This window comes from Pelophylax lessonae (genome assembly GCF_965119305.1).
Source record: "Pelophylax lessonae genome assembly, chromosome: 11".
NCBI classification, from domain to species: domain Eukaryota; kingdom Metazoa; phylum Chordata; class Amphibia; order Anura; family Ranidae; genus Pelophylax; species Pelophylax lessonae.
Genome location: NC_138778.1, coordinates 89,830,543 through 89,848,898, shown reverse-complemented (window position 1 = coordinate 89,848,898; position 18,356 = coordinate 89,830,543). Strand labels below are relative to the sequence as shown.

At 43.4% G+C, this 18,356-nt stretch overlaps 1 protein-coding gene across 1 annotated transcript in view; it reads right to left on the bottom strand.

The window, feature by feature from the left end:
* Positions 1-18,356, bottom strand: part of CDK12 (cyclin dependent kinase 12) — a 265,108-nt gene that overhangs the window by 81,776 nt on the left and 164,976 nt on the right. Inside the window, exon 13 of the mRNA XM_082271762.1 lies at positions 8,230-8,670. Coding sequence (XP_082127888.1) covers positions 8,230-8,670 — 441 coding nt within the window. The remainder of the gene's footprint in view (positions 1-8,229; positions 8,671-18,356) is intronic.

The following is an 18,356-nucleotide window of genomic DNA, read 5'->3' as shown; positions in this document are numbered from 1 at the left end:
CAAAGACATGCTGGTAGGTTAATTGGATCCTGTATAAAATTGGCCCTACTATGTAAGTTGAATGTGAGTTAGGGACCTTAGATGGTAAGCTCCTTGAGGGCAGGGACTGATGTGAATGTGTTATGTTTATGTAAAGCGCTGCGTAAATTGACAGCGCTACATAAGTACCTGAAATAAATAAATATTAGGTCTGCAGTCTCTAACCACCGTCTGCAGCATGTCTGCAGGTTTTGACCATTTCCTATGGCAGGTCTGCAGCCTGTTTTCTTAGGTGAAGGCCAGACCAGAAACTGCCTCCTATCAATAAAGGTGATCACCAATGCTATAGAGCAGTGGTGGCCAATTTGAAAATGATAGAGAGCTTTAAGTGCCGCACCCAATACCTGCAGAGGACCACACAATAGCAGTGTGTTTTTGTGCATTGAGGTGCACTGCATCAAGTTGAGCAGTCCATTTAAAAGGATTAGGCTGTAAAGCACTTTAACATTCGAAAATTTTCTGTTGCATTTTGGCAACATAGCGCATTGCCCACTTAAGAGAAAGTATTGGTGTCAATGGCAATAATGAAAAAACCCAGCACTGGTACAGTGGCAGCTCAATTAAACCTCCGCTTAAGATTGTTAATCAGTGAGTGCTATTAACCCCATTCCTTCACTGGTGATCAGTGGAGGTGTAAAAGTACAGTAGGATATATATTCTCTTAAGACTACATATTAAAAAATACAAAATCATTTTTGCTAACTACCCACAACCAAAAGGTAATACTGTTAAACTGAAGAGCTTTCATTTTAGAGTTAACACAACTGAAGTTATTGGCAGCTTCAGTACCAATCGCATGCCAATTGGGACTCCCAATGTGTCACATCCTGATTGAAATCTATTTGGGTAATAAGTAGACTTTTTCTAAACACTAACATTACTATGGACTTGTGCAAATAGTCACTGAATCAACTTGTCTTTATAGCATTGCGATATGTGGATTACATGTAGTGGGAGGGGACATTTCATTGACTTATGCTGTATTTTTAGGGTGTTATAAGTTTTATCCCAAATTAGATATTAAACAGTTGCTGGAGGGGATTGTAGATTAGGAATCGTAGAACTTTGAAGTGTGTTAGCACTTTACTAAGGAATACTTTTTTTTTTTTTCTTGGTTTGTTTTTATTTAAAAAATCATTAAGCAAACTGTAGAAACCATATTCCTAAATTAGTAAGTAGAGCTAAAAGCAAAACATTTTTATTTTGAATACAGTAAGAGAGGGTTATATTCCCTCTCACCTTTTCCCCAGCGGTGTCCTATTGAGGATATTTCTATTAACCTACGGCACCATAGTCTTAACAGGAAGTGCTAGTTAATCTCTCCAAAAGTGAAGAAATCCCTGGTTGTCACCAAAACCAGCGTCTCTAGTAGATTTCCTATTTTACTGTTCTAGGGACAACTCAAAAATTGGAACTCTTAGTGCCGGTTCACATTTGTGCGATCACAGAGATTGCATGTAATTTAGAGCGCACTGCTCCTAAATTACATGCGATCTCTGTGCGGTGCAAATTTCAGCCATACAGATTGTATGGTTGAATTCGCGCCGCAATAGCACATGACCCTTTTTTTAATCTGCAGCAAAATCGGATCGCATGGTGGTTCACACTAGAGCGATCCGATTCTGTGCGAACTTGCAGATTGCACTGCGATATGCGATCTCAACTGGGGGTGTCGTTAAATTTTAATTGACACACCCTGCGTATCGCATATGGCAGTGTGAACTGCCAGGGGTGCGGATGCGATGCGGGAACACGCTGTATATTCGCAGTGTTCCTGCATCGCACAAATGTGACCCGGGACTTGCTTTCAACAAAAACTGCACAACAAATGAGGATTGTGGATCTCCCTAAGGCTCATTTCATATTGGTGCGATGTGGAAACCCTGCGAATCCACTGTGGGTTCACACTGCCATATGCGAACTGCTGGGAGTGTCAATAGAAAGCTAATGAGGCCCCCTGATCATTTCGCATATCGCAGTACGAACTGTCAATTCAGACAGGAATCGGATCGCATGGGTGTGAACACTCATGCGTTCCGATTCAGGTGCAGACCAAAAAAAGGGTCCTGCAAGAGTTTGGTCCGAATACGATGCAAATTCAGCCATATGATCTGTATGGCTAAATTTGCATTGCATTCGGACTAAACTCGTGCAGGACCCTTTTTTTGGTCCGCACCAGAATCGCAAACCGCACCAGATGTAAATTCAGCCATATGAGCTGTATGGCTGAATTTGCACCACACAGACATCGGCTTTGCCAATTACATGCAATGTCTGGCATCGCTACAGTGTTTATCTGCCCTTACAGGTGTTATACTCTCTCTTCACTCTATCCAAAATCTAAAAAGATAAAGCTTTGCCTTTAGTTACAATTTAAGAGTTATATCGATTTTTTACAAGGATAAGGTATAAGGAAAAAATAGCAGCACAGTCAGTTGCGATGCTATGCATTACAATTTATTTCTCCTCAGTGCAATAACCACCAGAAGATTTACCCTTCTTCATGACCAGACCATTTCGTGCGATACAGTACTGCGTTAATTTAACTGACAATAGCGCAGTCGTGCGACGCGGTACCCAAAAAAAAAAATGTATGTCTCCCCCCCCCCCCCCCTCCTCAAAAAAATAGAGCTTTCTTTTGGTGGTAATTGATCACCAGTGTGGTTTTTATTTTTTGCGCTATATACAGTGCACAAGGGGGCCGAATACTTTCGCAAGGCACTGTATATATGCAAGGTTTAGGAGATATTCGTCCTGCATGCAGCCGCTGAAACCAGCGGTGCATGCACTCTGAAGGCTCCTTGCCGGAAAGTAACTCCCACACGTATGCGCGGGAGTGACGTCATCGCGACTCCGGCCACTCACAGCACCGGAGCCGCTGAACCAGGAAGAGACGGCGAGGGAACATGACGGCTCCCTCAGCGGTGATCGGATTAGGAATTTCATAATGAGCTAGTATAAGATGCATACTAGCTTAACTACGGAGTCTCTTTAGAAGGTGCTAGGAGTGCAACTAAAGTGCAAACAAGAAATATAACCGGGACTATAGTCCCAGTCTTGGGATTACCAGTCGCATCAAAAGGTGCAGGTTATACATAAATGGCAGAACATAAAAGCCATTGAAGTATAAATGGTGACTCGGTGTAAAGTGGCTCTGTGACAACAGAATTGAATCAAATGCATAAATAAATAAATAGTAGTAAAAACCATCAAAGAGAGCTAATTGCGAAGAGTTCATAAAAAGTTCATTCAACTAATCGATCATAGATAGTAGCATCAAAACTTCATAAAGTGGCGGTGACGCAAAATCAGGTGATGGGATCAAGTGGGTGATTCTAACACCAGGTGATAAACGGTGAAATAACCAATAAGTAATACTTCTGGGTGTGTTACCCACCCTTACCTTACTGCTGTAAGGTTACAGCATTGAAAGATGAATTCCCCAATGATCCTATAATCATCCCGGGGGGGCTCAGTAGGTATCCTTACAGATGCAGGAATTTTTTCACCGTTTACCACATGGTGTTATAATCACCCACTTGATCCCATCACCTGATTTCACGTCACCGCCGCTTTATGAAGTTTTGATGCTACTATCTATGATCGATTCGTTGAATGAACTTTTTATGAACTCTTTATGGCTAGCTCTCTTTGATGATTTTTACAACCATTTATGCATTTGATTCAATTCCGTTGTCACAGAGCCACCTTACACCGAATCACCATTTATACTTCAATGTGTTTTAGGTTAGGTCACCCATTTATGCATAACCTGCACCTTTGATGCCACTGGTAATTCCAAGACTGGGACTATAGTCCCGGTTATATTTCTTTTTTACACTTTAGTAGCACCTTCTAAAGATACTCCGTTCACAGCACAGGAGTCACATTAACTTACAGATTTTTCTATATTACCGTTTTATGTGCAAGTCACATTACTGTATAAAAGGGTAATGACACCCCCAGATCGAAGTGCAAACTGTGAAATGTTACAGGAATTGGTTTGCATTGGTGTGAATACCCATGCGATCTGATTCCAATGCAAACCAAAAAAAAGGACCTGTACCATTTTGGTCTGAATGGGATTCAAATTCAGCCAAACTGTATGGCTCAATTTGCATCGCACAGACATAGCATGTGATCTGCACCACAATGCGGTGCAAATCACATGCGATGTCTGACATTGCAACAGTGTGAACCTATCCTCAAAGATAAGTTACTTTTTATATATATATATATATATATATATATATATATATATATATATATACACACACACATATATATATATATATATAAATTACAATTTTTTTTTTTTTGGAAGGTTTAAAAAAATTTGCATTTTTTTTTTTTTTTTTGTGAAAGCCTGCAAAGCATTGCACCCGCGATCAGAAGATTGCGGGTGCTATGCAGGACTCCTACAGACTGCTAGTGCAAGCTGTCTGCCCATACATCGTATGGGCAGGAAGTTTCACAAAGGCAGGAAGAATCAATGACTTACTAGAGTGCTCAACAGCCCCCTGGCCAAAGCTGTGGGTACTTGTAGTTCATTCATTCACAGAACTGTTAGGTGAACTTATCCTTCAAAGTGATTGTAAATGCATTTTTTTAAAAAAAGGAAACCTTACCTGCTCTTCTCGGGTCCCCCACTGGCACTCCCGGCCACTTTCTATGTGGGCACGCATGCAACTTGCTCCCGAGCCTCTCTGTATGCGTCTGTAGTCACTGAAAGCAGGACTCACACCCCCCCCCCCACGTCACTGGTTTTGATTGACACCATCGGGAGCCAATGGCTCTCACTTCACAAGTAAGGCCTGTGAGACTAGACAGCACTGGTCTTCCAGAGGGAAGGGAAGAGCTGCAGGCCAGCACAGCACTGGATCGAATGAGGACTCAGGTAAGTAAAAGGGTGGGTTGAGGGGGCAATAATGACGCCTAAGTATTTTTTACCTTAATGCAGGGAATGCATTAAGGAAAAAAAAATGTTTAGGCTTTATAACCAGCATGGACTGTATCAAATGTTAGAAGACCTCAAACCTAGGTTCACACTGCTGCGATCAGATTTTGATACAACTTTCAGTGCGATTTAGCAGTGCTATTTGGATGTGATTTGCATCTTCTATGGGGCCAAATTCATGCTGGAATTGCACCAAAGTAGTACAAGAACCTTTTTCAAAATTGCACCCAGCTGAGCTGCACTGATGTGAATGTTAACTATTGAAAACAATGAGATTTCTATTGTCATACAATTCTGTGCAACTCAAGTCGCATCGGAAATTGCACTGGCGTGAACAGAGCATTATGTTTTTTATGCAAACAGCGCCACAATCTAGGTTCTTTGAAAAAAAAAAAAAAAAAAAAACTAACAGCATTAGAGGTAGAGAGGAAAAAAAAAATTACAACTGACCTGAATAATTTGAAGCTAAAACTACTTCCCCATATTTTTGACCAACGTGTCCTTATAATTTAATGCCCCACTTGGCATGATACTATTTCAAGCCAAGGAAACAGCAATCTCCTGATCTATTGCAACTATCTTTCCAACAACCTTGCCCTCCTTTTTTATTACTCTCTGTTAATGCAATGCAGCCATTAATTCTACCCTATATTCTTCCACTCTCTCTTCTTTATCTAATCTTTACCAGCTCAACCATCAACTGGCTTATTAATATACCCACCATTTTTAGTAAGTTTTAGTAAGGCCTCATTCACGTGCGAGTACTTCTGCCTGTATCCATGTGAAGAGCCATCTTTGCCCGCATGGGATGCGGATGCATGTCCGCGAAGACCGTGTGCGTTCGAACACGAACTTGAATGGCTTTCAAACTGGGACACCTGTGCATCCAGTGCAGGCAAAGACTGCCCCACGCATTGATGTATGCCTGTAAGTAAAGCTATTATTCCCAACAAGGTTATTACTATATCATACACTAGAGACTTGGAAAACCTATTGAGACAACTTGAGCATTGCATTCTTGGTTATTGCTCTTAAAAGGGACCAAGTAATACATATGCATTTTCCACTGAAATCAAAAACTCATCATGTCAGTACGTGAGTTAAGATGCATGTTGATGCATGTTAATGTGTGTTTGCTGAAAATCAATATAAAGTGCAATGCATTGCGTTTTAAAGACACACTGACATGAAGTTTGATGTATTTTCTATTGAAATCAAGGAAAATTCATCAAAAGGTAAAACGCAAGTATACATAAGCCCTCAATGCTTATTACATACATCAATATATCCTGTGATGTATCGTTTTTGGAACTACTTACAGAATGTCAAAAATAAAATCGATACTAAAAAATTTAGTTGAATACACTTCGGTATTCCAACCTTTAACCACTTTACCACTAGAGCATTTTGCTGTCTTACATCTGGGCCACTTTTTGCGATTCGGCGCTGTGCGACTTTAACTGACAATTGCGCGGTCATGCAACGCCGTACCCAAACGAAATTTACGTCCTTTTTTTCCCACAAACAGAGCTTTCTTTTGGTGGTATTTGATCACCTGTTGCGATTTTTACTTTTTGCGCTATAAACAAAAAAAGAGCGTTTATTTTGAAAAAATAATATTTTTAACATTTTTTTATATGAAATTCCCCCCAAAAAAGATGTAAAAATCAATTTTTTTTTAAAATTTTTGGCCAATTTGTTTTCTGCTACCCATGTTTGGTAAAAAAAAAAAATCGCAATAAGCGTATTTTGATTGGTTTGCGCAAAAGTTATTGCGTTTACTAACTAAGGGAAAGATTTCTGTCATTTTTGGTGTTTTTTTTTTTAACGCGTAATGGCGGCGATCTGCGATTTTTTTTGCGGGATTGCGACATTGTGGCGGACAGATCGGACCCTTGACTGACATTTTTGACACTTTTGGGGGTACCAGTGACATTACTGCAGTAATCAGTGCTATAAATATGCACTGTTACTGTAAAAATGACACTGGCAGGGAAGGGGTTAATTTTATTGGAGAGGGAGGGGTTAATGTATGCCTGGTGCTTACTAACGTGTGGGGGGGTAGGTGACTGAGTGAGCCAGGGACAGATCGGATGTTCAGCTATGCTGAACACTCCGATCTGTCACTCCCTGTCACTTAGGAGATCCGCCCGCTCTGTTTACACAGGCGGGCGGATCTCCAAACTGGATTCCCCGACGATCGGGGCAGAGCAGCGGCGATCGCCGCCGCTCCTCCCCTGGCCCGACTCCCACTGTGAATGAAAACAGCGGGAGTGCGCCGCCTACAGGGGGAGGAGTCCAGCGACGTAGGTCTACGTCGCTGGACGATAACGAGCCACTGTGCGGCAGTAGCAGCACAGTGGCTAGTGGTAAAGAGGTTAATGAATGTTCCCTTTCCCAAACGGAAAAGGGAATTAACTTTTACTATGTATAAATCGCAACAGACTGTGGGCCAAATTGGTGATAAATGACAGTCCGAATTATAAGGTAATATGAGGAAGATCCATCAAAATGTGTCAGATTTAATGGAAGATCTGCACACAGATAACCATCCTAATGCAGGCCACACATTACAAGTAACCTTTACTATCTCCTTTAAACTTACCAACTACTCAGGGCCCGTGCCTTCCTCACTAGATAAAAATTTACCTTGGTAGCATGTGGCCAGCTTTAGCAGTGTGCAGTCAAATAAAATGTGGCATTTGGGTTGAGAATAACAAAGTTCTGACGAAACAAGTACATGGATGGACAAGTTACAGAATATGGGATCAAACCGTAAAGGAAATGGATAAAATAATTACATGGAAAGACATGCCAGGAAATCCAGTATATACTTCAATGTAATAAGAGGAATAAAGCGAAGAAACAGAATGCAAACATAACTAGAAAAGGGGAGAGAAAGCATAGGTGAATACTGAAGTAGTCATTCTAACACATCTCCTCAATAACACCTATGTGCTAATATTTTAATTAGCGCAATTGCAAGTAAATGGTCCAAAATAAGATTAATAAAATTTAAATTGTACAGTTTATTATAAACCAAAATACAGGAGTGTAAGGTCTTTGCATTTTCCCTTCTTGTGCTGCAGAGAGGATCTCAGGGACACCTTTTCAGCACATAGAGAATCATACAGCAGAATGTTACCCCCTGATCATTTATAAAGCTCTACCATGTCTGGTTTCCTTACATGCAGTGAGGAAGAGATGGGTGACTGTGGGTGACAACGAATTACCTGCTTCATCCTCCTCCAACACTGCATCTTCTTCCTCCTCCTCTTCATTAGGGTTTAGCTGTACAGGAGGATTTTTTGCAGTCTGCTCTCCGTTGCTTTCCCCTGTGGACTCTGCTGCTTCCTGTGGTTTCATGAGCTGACTCAATAGGACAGCCAAAACGTTTTGCATGTCTCCCTGAGTTCCAAGGCCTTCTGATTCTGCTTGCTCTGGGTCTAGAATTTCTTTAGAGGCTTCCGCTTCTGATGTCGCAGCTGTAGAAACGGCTATTGCAGTGATAGACTGGTTAAGGGCTTCCAGTTGTTGTTGTATGTCCGGGTTACCCTGAACATTCAAAAGCTGAGATATCTGGGTGACATTGAGATCTGTCTGACTTTGGAGAAGGTTCAGCAGGATAGCAAGCTCACTTTGATTAAGCTGCTGTGTGATATCGCCCAAGGCAGCTGGAAAAGAAAAGAAAAATAGATAACTGAAGCGTACAAGAATTTATAATTAGGACATTTTGACTTATCTATAAAATTCCATATCTTGGAATACAGTACAGGATCAAGTCTGGGCATTCATAGACCTTTGGTTACAGGCTCATACCTTCAAATGATTGGACACTAACGCTTTTGAGGACAAGCTTCCTGGGCACCTCCCCCATAACACTACCCCACTCAGTTCTCAGAATTGTATTAAGCAATGTAGAGCATACAGGGAATAGAAGGAAGTGTGGCCTGTGTCTTGTACAGTACTCCAAGCTCTGGAATTTCAGTGAAAGTCAAAATTCCTCTTACACTAACAGTACAAAGGCAGAGTATTCATAGACCCTGAGACACCCCCAAGAGTCTAAGAGGTGTGGGCAACAAACAGGCAAAAAGAAAATGTCCCACTAGGCCAAACAAGGGTTAGTAGACCCAAATTCAGAGTGTTGATGCACTTGTGGCCTGAAAAGCTGGCTCTGCAGAAGACTGGATGTACACTAGGACAAGGTATAAACACAGGACACAGTAGCAAAGTGATTGTAGGCCAGAATGCAAGGACAGATTAATCTCTGGGATTGGGATTGGTTTGTTTTACACCAGGTACCAGAAGAATTTCCAGGTCTGATAGTAGATCTTTCTGAAGTGACTTTTCTTGCTTTTAACAAGGTGGCCTGTTTGGGAGAGGTCTCCTATTAGTATGTCTGTGTACCAGGTTATTCTGGGCCAGTTTGGTGCAATAAGAAACACTGACTTCTTCTCTTGCTTTAATTTGCTGAGCAGACTAGGTAGAATTCACACTGGTGGAAAGTACAGATTAGCCTGAACTGAGACCAGATGCCTATTAAGACATCTGATGCCAGTGATACATGATCCTAGGTTCTGACCACAAACAGGATTTAACTTGTTGCGGAATCTGCAGGTTGAAGGTCACAATCCCCTTGGTCTAGGTGGTGATCCGCCTTCCAGTTGTCAACTCCTGGAATGTGAACCACAGAAATGAATGAACAGTGAGTCTCTGTCATTCAGGTGATCAGGCTGCTTTCCTTCAAGGCTGTATAACCCCTAGTGCCCCTGTGGTGGTTAATGTAGGCAGTGGCATGGTCTGATTGCATGCTGTTTGTGTGTTCTTACAGAGGGGAGTCCAGTGTTGCATAACCATCCAATCTTGCTATGAGCTCCAGAATGTTGATGGGGAGCTTGACTTCCACCAATGACCATGTTTCCTGAACCATTAATGACTAGAAAACTCCTTCACAGACTGAAAGACTGGCATCTTTTATCACTTTCCAGTGATTGAGGAAAGATCTGTCAAGCTAGGCAATAACTTTTTAGTTGGAAAGGAACATGGGTAGGTTAAGAGAAGGTGCATGCTTGTGCCAAAAGGAAGAGCTGAATTGAGGCTTAGCAGTTGAATTGAATTGAAGGACACTATTACTACTAGGGACCCTACGCATTTTTTCTTTTTTTTTTTTCTTAGCAAGGTTCTGTTGTAACAGTCATTTTAAATGAGATTTTACTCTTTTTCAACTTCATTGGGGTTCGCCATTCGGATTAGAACATTTCCCGTTTAGGAATTCTGCTGTGAACCAAACAGGGGGTGTTCAGCACATCTCTATTTGTAAACTATCGGAGAGAATATTATGTCCAATATACTGATATGAGTAGTATCGTTAGTAGTAACCAGCATGTGTTTCTGAAAGATCATTGTTGCCAATCCAACCTGATAACATTCTCTGAGGAAGTGAGCTGTAATCTTCATAAATTAGGGCCTGTGGATTTAGCATATGTGGACTTTGCCAAAGCATTTGATAGGGTACCCCATAAATGCCTAATCCACAAATTGAAGTCTACTTTCATTGACTATATTTTGTTTGCGCATGGATAGAAAACTAGTTGCCAGAGCATGTACAAAGGGGTGGTGGTACTAGCGTATATTCTTCGATCGAGGATGGAAAAAAATCCAGGGGCCCCAGTGATGACCGACTCAACAGCATACAATGCTAGGCTGCAGCAAGCAAGGTTAGCAGAGTATTCGCATTAAAAGGAGTTATATACTCAAGAGATAAAACTAGAATTCAACTACTCTACAAAACTCTGGTTTTACCACATCAAGTATAACATCCAGTTCTGGTCACCAGTCCTTAGGAAGAATGTGCTGGAACTGGAGAGAGACCAACAAAGCTTAAAAGGGGACTTGAGGATCATGAGGCACATCTGTAAACATTAAAAACGTATTCTCCCCTGAGAACAAACGCTTAAGATGAGAGTTCCTGCTCCTCAGTCCTGGTTTTTTTAGTAAGCTAAGATATGGAATTTACAGGAAAGTCAAAATGTATTTTATTGTAATCATAAAGTACAGGTCCGGGCTCTACATTTAAAGACCCTGAAATGTCCCCAAGCAATGAATAAGAAGGGTGGGCGGTAACCAGCGATGGTGAGGTCATGAGGGTAGGACAAAAAGGGAGTATATCTTCCTTACAAAAGCTGTTCCTTTGCAGGAGAACCAGATGGTTCTGATCACATCCAGGCAGTGAAGAGCAATCACCTTTGGGTTCTTTGAAGTGCAGCACAACAAAGTATGGGCAAGGTCTTCATTGAGATGGATGGCTTATAAGACCTTAAGAAGAAACAAGGGTTCTGGGCACAAGACCACTTTGTTCTTGCTCAGAGACATGGCTGACAGAGATAGCAACCAAGAAGACTACCTTGCAGGATAGATCATCCCCAGGCAGTTCCCTGATGGGTTGAAACAGTGGTTTCACAGGACAGAGAGAACCAAGTTGAGGTCCCAAGAAAGTACAGGGTTAGTACAGGGGGTGGTTTGATCTGAGAAACATAAAGAGGAAAACTCTGGCCTAGTTCTGATTGTAGGAAGGTCAGAATGCAAGGAACAAAAGTGATCTTTGGGACTGAAAGGTCTGTGCTAACCAGGCAAAGAAGGATTTCCGGTACAACATTATGTCGTTCTTAAAGTGTCTTTCCTTGGTTTTAGCAATGAGGGAATGGCAGATTCAGATACCCCTCCCTACCCCTCAAGGCTTGGGCTTCAGCCATGCTATTAACTGAGAAGTAGGAAAGAACAGGGGGTACTGAGTCAACAGGTCTGGCCTGTTTGGAAGGGGCGGGGGTTCTCTTAAAAGTAAGAGTAGGTTTGTGTACCAGGTTCTACTGGGCCAGTTTAGAATCATTGAAATCTCTATTTTGCGGAGCAGTCACGCAGAATTTTCACTTGAGAAAAGGCAAAGATCTGCCTGAACTGAATCCAGGGAATTATCAGAGCATCCAATGCCAGTACCAGAGGATCCTTAGTACTGGCTACAAACAGAGTAAACTTGTTGTTGAACCTGGAGGCCAGGGTATTCACATTGCGAGTCCCCCATGTCTGACCTACCTGGTTGATGATGTCATGGTGATGGGCATATTCCAGTGGCAACGACTGATGGAATCAACCAAGCTAGGGAGTTCCTTGTTTGGCTGGAGGGCAAAGGCAGGTTGAGAGGGGGACCATTTTTATTCTATGCCAATGAAATGTGTTGTTGGAGGGGCCTTGAACAGAATTGGAAAATGAAACAGCCTTGAAAGAGGCAATCATGGGGACTAGAACTCACATGGAAAACTTCAAAGAAAGACACTTCCCTGATTTCAAGGCCCAAGCATGAGATCGGAGACCACTTTGCTTTCTGAAAGAAAGATTTTTGCTTGGGCTTTGTCTAGAATAAGATCAAAAGTACTCCAGGTGAAGAAAAAGTTGGGGAGCAGATTTGGGAAGCGGATTACGCAACCAAAAGCCTCAAGTATCTGAAAAGTCCTGTGGACATTTGCAGATAGCTGAAGGGAGAGGATGCAGGAGAAGAAAATCATCTAGATCAGTGTTTCTCAACCTTTTTCTACCCAAGGTGCCCTTAAAAAGTAATTTCACTCTCAAGGCACCGCAGTCTAAGCTAGGTTAACATTACTGTGTCGCAGAACATGAAGAAAGTGCGTATGTTTCTGACATGCAGACTAAGGCGCTGCCTTTTAGCGGATGCGCAGGGGTGCCAATAATTCTTAATGGTACCCCCATGCATTGGGTAACAATGTGTTTTTGGTGTGGAGAACTTCCATTTCTGCGGGTAGGGAAGACCATTGAGAGGAAGCAGACGGGGTGTACACATGCTGTGGCTGAAATATAGCCACATGAATGAGGCTGTGCTGCAACTGGCCTGCAACTGTGTGCATGTGGCATGGTGATGCTGCAGATGAGGTAAAAAAAGACTGCGACGAGGCGATATATTGCCTCTTCACTGCCTATGAAATAACTCTGAAAAGCGATCTGAGCATGGATCATTTTTCAGAGAAGAATCAGTCCTTAATGCTATGCTGAACAAGCCCAAAAAAAAAAAAAAACAGTTCTGATCGTACAGGATTAGGGGAAATGATTAAAAGTAATGTACATACATAGATATATATATATATATATATATCACACACGTAGACCTTTTAAAAATGTCAATACTGTATTTGCCAGGCACTGCACAGCAAACACTCAGCTGGACACCTCCCTTTCCTTTCACTGTCTGACCGAGCTCCTTCTGTGCTCATGTACAGTTCAGCTAAGGAGCAGGAACTCTCATCTGAACGCCGCTCTCTACTAGGGTGGGCCCCAGTTGAGAAAGCCTGTAAAGGCTGGGATACATAGGCAGGAAGAGAAAGGGAGCATATTTGTTCCATGCCAAATAGATGTGTTGAAAAGGACTTGCGTGAAACTGGACAAATGGTACAGCCTCGATGTAGACCTCCAACGCAGAATCTCATGATTTCAAGGTCCCAGCGTGAGATAGGAGAAAACTGGATTTTTGTCTTACCGTAAAATCCTTTTCTCTGAGGTTCACTGACGGATACAGCTTCAAGTCTTCAGACCAATGGGCTTTATGCGGTCTCTCTTCAGGAGTAGGACTAGGCGAAAACCTTTTGGGGTATGCCCCTGGGGCAGTCCCAGAGGGTATACCATCACTTCCTGCTGCAGGACTCCAGTTGCAACAAGCAGTGCCAGAAGAACATATAATTTACCCAACAGAGGGGCGGGTGCTGTGTCTGTCAGTGATCCTCAGAGAAAAGCATTTTATGGTAAGACAAAAATCCAGTTTGCGTTTACTGACAGACACAGTTTAAAGTCTTCAGACCATTGAGATGTCCCTAAGCAGTGTCAATATGAGGGGTGGGAAAAAACACAGCAAACGCAGAATTCCCAACAAGGCTAAACATAGCCAACCAGGTAACGGGAGCTCAACAAGGAACAACTGGAGCTCACCACAAAGGAAAAAAATGACTGCCTCAAGAAGCGGAAGCATCTGCAACCGCAGCTTGCAAAACTTTCCGGCCAAACGCTGCATCGGAAGATGCAAGTACTTCCACCTAATAAAACTTTGTGAATGTGTGTACAGACGACCGTGTAGCCGCCTTGCACACCTGAACCACTGATGCCTGATGACGGACGGCCCAGGAGGCACTAATCGCCCTCGTAGAACGTGCTTTAATAAGGGAAAGGAGGAACCTGACCCGTAATGGAATAGGCCTGAACCACGGTCTGCCTGATCCACTTGAAAATGGTCAAAGCAGATGTGGCCTGCCCCTTACGAGGTCCATCCGTGAGAAAAAACAAAGAATCTGATTTTTGAATCAGTTCAGTCACCGCCAGGTACACCCGAACCGCTCTTACATCTATTTTAAGGCAATTTCCTTAGGATGTTTCAGCTTATGACATAGGGACGGTAACACTAAATATTCATTAAAATAAAATCCCGAGACGACCTTAGGAAGAAACGCCTGACTTTGTCCCTATGAATTTCACCAGGTCAGGTGACTGACCGGACAACACAGCCAACTCCGACACAATAACGTGCAGAAGTAATAGCAACTAAGGAGGACACCTTCTGCGACAGAGTGAGCAGAGGAAGTTCTCGAATATTTTCAAAGGGAGGCTTTTGAAGCACCGGCAATACCAAATTGAAGTCCCACGGAGGCACCAGGGATCTCACCGACGGAGCCAGATGGCGAACTCCTTGCACAAAAGTGTAAACCAAGGATTTCGCAGCCAACAGCCTTTGGTAAAATATAGCCAAAGTGGAAATCTGGCCTCTGATGGTGCCCTTAGCCAAACGTTGATGTGCACCTAGTTGTAGAAACGCCAACAGGTGAGACTCACACCAAGTAATGTACGCCTTCCAGACTATGATAAACCTTCCTAAAGGGAGGCTTTTGAAGCACCGGCAATACCAAATTGAAGTCCCACGGAGGCACCAGGGATCTCACCGACGGAGCCAGATGGCGAACTCCTTGCACAAAAGTGTAAACCAAGGATTTCGCAGCCAACAGCCTTTGGTAAAATATAGCCAAAGTGGAAATCTGGCCTCTGATGGTGCCCTTAGCCAAACGTTGATGTGCACCTAGTTGTAGAAACGCCAACAGGTGAGACTCACACCAAGTAATGTACGCCTTCCAGACTCTATGATAAACCTTCCTAAAGGTAGAGTTCCAAACTTTTAATAACGTAGGAATCACTGACTCCGACAATCCTCTGTCCTTAAGCATCTGGCTTTCAATAATTGGGCCGTTAAAGTCAGCGACCGTAAAGCAGGATGGAAGATTGGCCACTGGGACAGAAGATCTTCCCTGAGAGGAAGTTTCCAAGGGACGTCTGTTAACAGCCTTACCAGGCCTGTGTACAAGACCGGCGAGGTCAGTCTGGTGCCACCAGAATGACTAGAATCTCTTCTACCTCGATTCTGCATAGCAGACTCAACATAAGTTGTATTGGAGGAAAGGCGTAAATCAGACGATACTGACCCCAAGGGGCTACCAGGGCATATGCGGCATCAGCCGGAGGATCCCAAGATCTTGACATGAACCTCTGCACCTTCCTGTTGAGACGAAAAGCCAGCAGGTCCACATCAGGGGTCCCCCATCGAAGACACAGTTTATGAAATGTCTCCGGATGAAGAGACCATTCTCCTGGATCCAACATCTGCTGACTGAGATAGTTCACTTGCCAATTCTCTACCCCCAGAATGTGCACAGCAGATAGGGCCAGAACATATCCTTCCCGGGCAACCAGGGCACTCTTTGTGTCCCCTTGATGATTGAAAAATGCCACAGCCATAGCATTATCCGATTGTATCCATACAGGGCGTCCCTGCAGACGATCGGTCCATTGAGAAAGTCTGATCGCCCGAATTTCCAGGATGTTGATCTGCAACCTAGACTCCTCCTGAGTCCAGACACCATGGGCCGAACACACTCCCAAGACACCTCCCCATCCGGAAAGACTGGCATCCGTGGGGATTACAGTCCAACCAATGCAGTGGAAGAAAGGACGTAGGGCCGGGAAGCAGAGCCATCATAGGAGACACTCCCTTGAACCCCAACTCAACAGGAATCGAACCGCATCCTGTAGTTTCCGAAGTTTTTTCTGAGGAAGAAACACCCGGACTGACTCTGAGTCCAGCGTCTGACCTAAGTAGTCCAGCTTTATTGACAAGAGACAGTGCCGATTTCTGAAAATCCAGTGTCCACCCGAACTCCTGCAGAGTTTGCACCGAAATGTCCAAGTCAGCTTCTAGAGCCGAGGAAGATTGCACGCAGAAGCAGATCGTCCAGGTAACCCAGTACGGCAATCCCCTTCTGCCGTAGCAAGGCCAACACTGGGGCCAACACCCGAGGAGCTAAAGCGAGACCAAAGGGTAACGCCACGAATTGAAAGTGCTCCTCGCCCACGGCAAAACAAAGGAAACGCTGACGCCCGACATATATTGAAATATGAAGGTAAGCGTCTTTGAGATCGATAGAGGCCAGCAGATCTCCTTGATGAAGGAAAGCTACTATCGTGCGGATGGGCTCCATCCGAAATTTATGAACCCGAACAAAGTGGTTCAAGAGCTTTGAGATCCAAGATCAGACGAACCTTGCCTTCCTGGGAACTGTGAACAGATTTGAATAAAAACATTCCGACTCTGAAACCGGCACAATAACTCCTTGTGCTAACAGGTCCTGCACTGCTCCGTAGAGGCTCTGTAGCCGCTCGGGAGACAGGCGTAAGTTGTAAGGAAAGAACCTTGCCGGAGGCAAGGACCAAAACTTGATCTTGTAACCGAACCAGTTTGTGGACCCATTTGTCCTGAATGAACAAGGTCCACGGATCCGGAAAAAAGCAAAGACGTCAACCCACCCCAGAAACGGGTGAGGGCACTCCCTCAGGCTGGGGAAGACTTGTCTGTGGAACCAGAAGGGACCGCTTTGGACTTAACATTCCACAGTCTCTTGGAACCTTCTGCAAAGTTACGGGTGGATCTCGAGCCCTTTTCCTGTGATCCAGACGAACGAAAGGGCCCCTTGTGAGCCGAAAAGATAGTACCACGCTTATGGTAAGGTTCCTTGCCCTTAGCAGCCTGCGGAAGCAAAGTACTATTGCCTCCCATAAGGCCCATAATAATCTCGTTCATAGAGGCACCGAACAGATGGTCACTTACAAAAGCAAGATCAGTCAGCACATTTTTAGAAGCCTGGTCGGCCGACCGGTACTTCAACCAGATCATGCGGCGAAGGATCACCGCCTTCACCGAAAGAAGGTTTGACATAATGAGTATCTATTTAATCGGTGCAACGTAAATTTTTATATATATTTTCCCAAAAATATTGGGTAATTTATTGTGTTTGTGTGTCCTAAAATTTCCTTTGCTGTAGTTTCTAATGAAATGTTGCATTTCCCAGAACTTTGCGGTAATATACAATACCTACAACAGACGCCTTACTACGTTTGAGCTGCTATGTGTGGAGCAATCTCCTTTGCGCCATGCAATTTCTCAGAACTACCGCCTGTCAGTAACTCCGCCTCCGGATTTCAAACTCCCTTATATTGACAAGTGGGAACAAGACTTAGGGCTTACTTTCACGGATAAACAGGTGGAGAGAATTCTCCTGTTCTCATACAAATCCTCTACGTGCTAAGCACCAGGAATCTGGGTTTAAAGTGTTAACACGATGGTATCATACACCTGTCAAAAATCATAGAATGTTCCCCCAATGCTCGGATCTTTGCAGGGGATGCGGAGAGGAATCTGGTTCTATTCTCAAATTTTTCTGGTTGTGCTGCCTACTTAGGCCTTAATAGACAGAGGTCCATCGTATAATCCAGAAATTCACCGATCCTGAGCTACTGCAGGATCCTGCGCTCTTCCTTCTACACCACCACCGGGCTCTCGAGTAAGGCTTACAGACGTTCTATTTTACCCCTCATGATTACAGAAGCAAAGAGCTGTATTCAACTTTTTTTGAAGCAGACGCAGGCACCATCTATATCTGTTTGGTTAATAACAGTAGTTTAAATCAATGAGATAGAAGACTTGTTGGCTGTGGAGAAGGGCCTCTGGGAAAAATTCCATAAAAATTGTTCTACTGGCAGGAATTTGTATATTCTGAGCAATACAAAGATCTGTTAAATTAAACCCCCTCACTTGGAGTGTGCTCTGGTGGAGCTCCTGATTCAGGCGGTTTGGCGGTACGACTGGTTCCTTTTCCCATACCTCCCTTCCCTTCTCCTTATATATACAAATGTTATTATATCTTGTTGAGATATCTGTACTATCCATGTGTTCCTTAAAAATAAAGCATTGGGGGGAAAAAAATAA